Source organism: Nymphalis io, chromosome 13 (assembly GCF_905147045.1).
Source record: "Nymphalis io chromosome 13, ilAglIoxx1.1, whole genome shotgun sequence".
Taxonomy (NCBI): Eukaryota; Metazoa; Arthropoda; class Insecta; order Lepidoptera; family Nymphalidae; genus Nymphalis; species Nymphalis io.
The window spans coordinates 11,053,795-11,058,174 of NC_065900.1; the positions used below are offsets into that span (position 1 = coordinate 11,053,795).

General features: G+C 32.7%; 1 protein-coding gene across 1 annotated transcript; it reads right to left on the reverse strand.

Annotated features, from left to right (window-relative positions):
- Positions 1-576: 576 nt before the first annotated feature.
- Positions 577-3,847, reverse strand: LOC126772751 (uncharacterized). The gene is made up of 2 exons (XM_050493285.1): positions 3,566-3,847; positions 577-878 (listed from the first exon to the last, which is right to left on the reverse strand). The coding sequence occupies exons 1-2, from the start codon at positions 3,690-3,692 to the stop codon at positions 631-633; spliced, it is 375 nt and encodes a 124-aa protein (XP_050349242.1). The 5' UTR covers positions 3,693-3,847; the 3' UTR covers positions 577-630.
- Positions 3,848-4,380: the final 533 nt, after the last annotated feature.

Genomic DNA, 4,380 nt, shown 5'->3' on the forward strand with positions numbered 1-4,380 from the left:
ACTCATTCGATTGGAATAGGGTATATACATATATGCTTAACATCAGGCAAGTCAACGGTCAAACGCTGGCCTATTAATAGTAAAAAAAAATAATACATATATGTACATATGTGGTGGTCGCGCGTTTTGTTGACCACTCTATTTAAAATGTACAAAACAATGTGTTACAATAATTTCTTAACGTAATCGTAATGTGAATAAGCATAAAATGAAAAAGGTCTTTGGTAGTAAATTCGGTACATACTGTTATTACTTAACAGTTATAAAATAAATCTTTAATAAAACGTATTGCCGGTTCTTTTCGGTAAAAATGCATTTATATTAATAATTTATTTCATAAAATCTTCGGCTTATAATATATTTTTAGAAAAAAGATTTTATTATATAATTTTCAATTAAACTCTTACGCACTACCAGATTTAATTCATTTTAAATTTTATGAGTTTGAATTTTCATGAAGATAAAGAAAAAAGCGATTGATTTCGAAAGCACTACCGAATAACGCTATAATAGATTAATAATTGATCTTTAAACAATATAATTAAAACTAAAGTTTTTAATAGTGTTAGCTTTTATTAGGAACACGCAAATAGTGCTATCGTAGTTCAGTTTAAAAACAGTGATAAGAATCTAGTAGATTCTGACGATTGTATTGTTTTTCTTTGTAAACTTAGGTTTCTTGTGAGAATGTCCTCCGATATCTTCTATAACTTTGTACTCTATGGTCGTATACAGCTTTGCAGTACAACGCTTCGCTGTACCCGGCTGGACCATAGTACACCTCCAGTGGAAATAATCGTTCCTAAACTTTTGCATGCTGTAGCAATAACCATTGAATACTAGTAGACGACCACCTCTCTGTGACATAGCAAATGTGACTGAAAAATATAAAAAAAGTACTTTAAAATCTATAAAACAACTGCATTGCAATATAAGTTAGATTGATATTTACTAAGCTCAAGATGCAAAATGGTCAAGTGGTGATACCGAAGATAGGTTCAAACCGGGGCAAAAATTTTCATCTGCTTATAATTGATCTCGTATTCGGCGTTGAAGGAAAACATCGCGAAGAAACCTGCGTGTTCTGAATGTAAATCTGACTCAAGTGTATCCATCGACCTGGATTGGTGTAGCGCGAAGAAACAAGCTCCCGACTTCTTCTCATTAGGAGTGGAGGGTGTTACCCAAGAGAGAGATATTAAGGCATTTTATTTTAATATTGGGAATGACTATTGCTCCAAAGAGATTTTTTTAATAGGTATTTGCTTATAAGCCATCTGAGTCTGGTAAGTTGTCAACACCGCTCATATACGTTGACGCTGTAAGAAGGCGTTCCTTACATCGTTACTACGCCACCAATCTTAAGAAATAAGATGTTATGTCCTTTGTGCCTTTAGGACAATACTAAATATTGCTGTTTGGCGGAATCGCGCATTTCGTTGATCAGCCCAGGTGGATTAGCACGATGTCATACCACCAATGTTTTTTATTTGAAGAAAGTAAATACGATTCAATAGAAAACAAAGATTTATAGATAAACATATGTATTGCCTGTATATTATAACAGAGTTTTGAATATAAAATAAGAAAAATTTGTCTTCACAGCTTTTTAAATTCATCTCAAACATTTCAACATAACTTTGAATCACTTCCACCAAGTGCTAATCAATTGAGTTAACGATTTGAACACACATTCGGTGGGGACTATATAATATACTAAAATAAATTTTATTTCAAAGTTTCAATTAAACTTGAGAATCTATTTAAGTTTATTTGTTCTGCATATATCTATTAAACTTCAGCTGAAATTCGACATTTAGCACATTACATTATTCTCGTTATCGCGCGTGTCCTCATCTCAATCATACTTTTCAACTTGATTTTGATTATGTTATGTCAAGCGAGATATGTACTGATGATAAGTGCTTATGTACGCACGTGATAGATAGGTTAATATAACAATAGATGTATTAATTTTTTTTCCTTCATTATAAAATCTAATTGTATATATTGTTCAATGTACAATCCAATATATAATAATATAATTACACAATTAATATTATTACAAGAATTTACACTATTTTAAATATATAAATGAAATATTGGTGTTAGTTACTTACTATATAAGTAATAAGTAATTGTATCATCATAAACATAATAATACTGAAATTTGTGATTGTAATTCAACTCGTGCTTTACGGTGAAGGATAACATCGTGAGAAAATCGAAGACTTAAGTGGATTAATGAAGGTGTTTTGTCGCATTTTTAAACTTGTTGAATTTGTTAAATCAATAAACATTTGAAGTCACTACATACGTTGGCGTACCCAGGATGGTCTCTTTTTTTTATAGAATAGGAAGGTGGACGAGCATATGGGCCACCTGATGGTAAGTGGTCACCAAACGCCCTTAGACATTGGCATTCTAAGAAATGTCAACCATCGCTTATAGCCAATGCGCCACCAACCTTGGGAACTAAGATTTTATGTCCCTTGTGCCTGTAATTACACTGGCTCACTCACCCTTCAAACCGGAACACAACAATATCAAGTATTGCTGTTTTGCGGTAGAATATCTGATGAGTGGGTGGTACCTACCCAGACGAGCTTGCACAAAGCCCTACCACCAGTAAAAAGTCTCGCAGCTCTCGCTTTTTAAAACTAAAAGCTCAATGAACGTAATGGATGAATGGCCTACATATGTACACGAATGAAGTCACACACATTTTGAATCTTATTTATCTGTTCTGACCTTTTCAAATTATATTTAGGACTAAGACTAAGGACTGGTGGTACCATCCACTCATCAGATATTCTACCGCAAAACAACAATACATCAAGTATTGTTGTGTTCCGGTTTGAAGGGTGAGTGAGCCAGTGTAATTACAGGCACAAGGGACATAAAATCTTAGTTCCCAAGGTTGGTGGCGCATTGGTTATGTAAGCGATGGTTGACATTTCTTACAATGCCAATGTCTAAGGGCGTTTGGTGACCACTTACTACCAGGTGGCTTATATGCTCGTCCGCCTTCCTATTCCATAAAAAAAAGAGGTTTTACTATGTTTTCGGGCTCCAATGAAAAAAGTGAAAAGGCCCTATGCCTTTAATTAAAATGAACCCGGACTGACGAGCGAAGGACAAGAAGTCACCTGAAACCTGGGTTTTATTATAAATGAATCAGAATTGAAAAAACAATTATTCTTTAATCTTAAATTATACACAATACAATCACATTATATCGTCTGTTGTAGTGGCATAAAAACCGAGCTTAGAAGTCCATACGATCATATTCCTTATTGTGCTTAAAAAATTACCTAAATGACACTTTCTCTTGCGGTTTCTTATCGAAAAAAAAAGTTTAAAAATAAATAATAGTTTTTTCCCCTTTATGGGACAAATTGGTTGCATTGGCATAGCTACGTCACTGTTTATGAGTATCAAAATGTTAAGATTGACATCATATATGATATATTTTTTTATTTCATTCTCTTATAAACTCCTGGAGTGGTGAGACATAGTTTGGGTGGTGGATGGTTATGGGCAGGAATAGGATCCAATAAGAGACCATCGAATGACTTGTAAAGATATACTCCACAGCCTTGGCTGCATCGGTAACGCATGGAGTATTTCAACTTAAGCGCGCCCTCATACGTATAACCGAAGACTCGTAGGTACTTTTTCCCGGATACCATTGTAATTTCATCTATCACAGGCTTAACTGACGTGATGTCGGCTGTAATAAAAATTAAAACTTTTTTAATCTTTATCCTCGATTTAAACGAAAATCTAAGTTGACTCAATCGTGTCTTTATCTGTATAAATGAGCACTATTATGCCGCGTCACGTTCAAGCTGTCCCATAATATACAAAGAGCATTATTATATTACGTTTTGCATATCAAGACAGTATCCTCTTTTTTATATAAGAAGCAATTAATCTTAGGTTTTTCTTTTTTTAATAATAATGTGATATTCTTTTAAATATATTATTTTTGGCCAGTTTTATAATGTCATGTTATTATAAACTTTGATTAAAATACTAGTTGATTATATTAAATATTTATATTTAATTTATGTGTATGTTTAAGTATGTGTTTAGTCGGTGATATATTAAATACACTTTATCGTATATAAGAAAGCATATTTAGTAATTAATCATAATTACATCTAAGTTTAAATTTAAAAAATATACCTTATTGATATATTTTAACAATTATTTGTGCAAAAAATAAGTTTAATTTTAATAAGAATATATAATTATTATTATAAATTAAATTTTAACATATCTTCCATCTGGCAGTATGTGGTACTTCTGCTGTCGGTGCATATGTGTACCAGTAGCTCGTATCAGCGTTCCATCGTTGGTCACCATAATGAACGC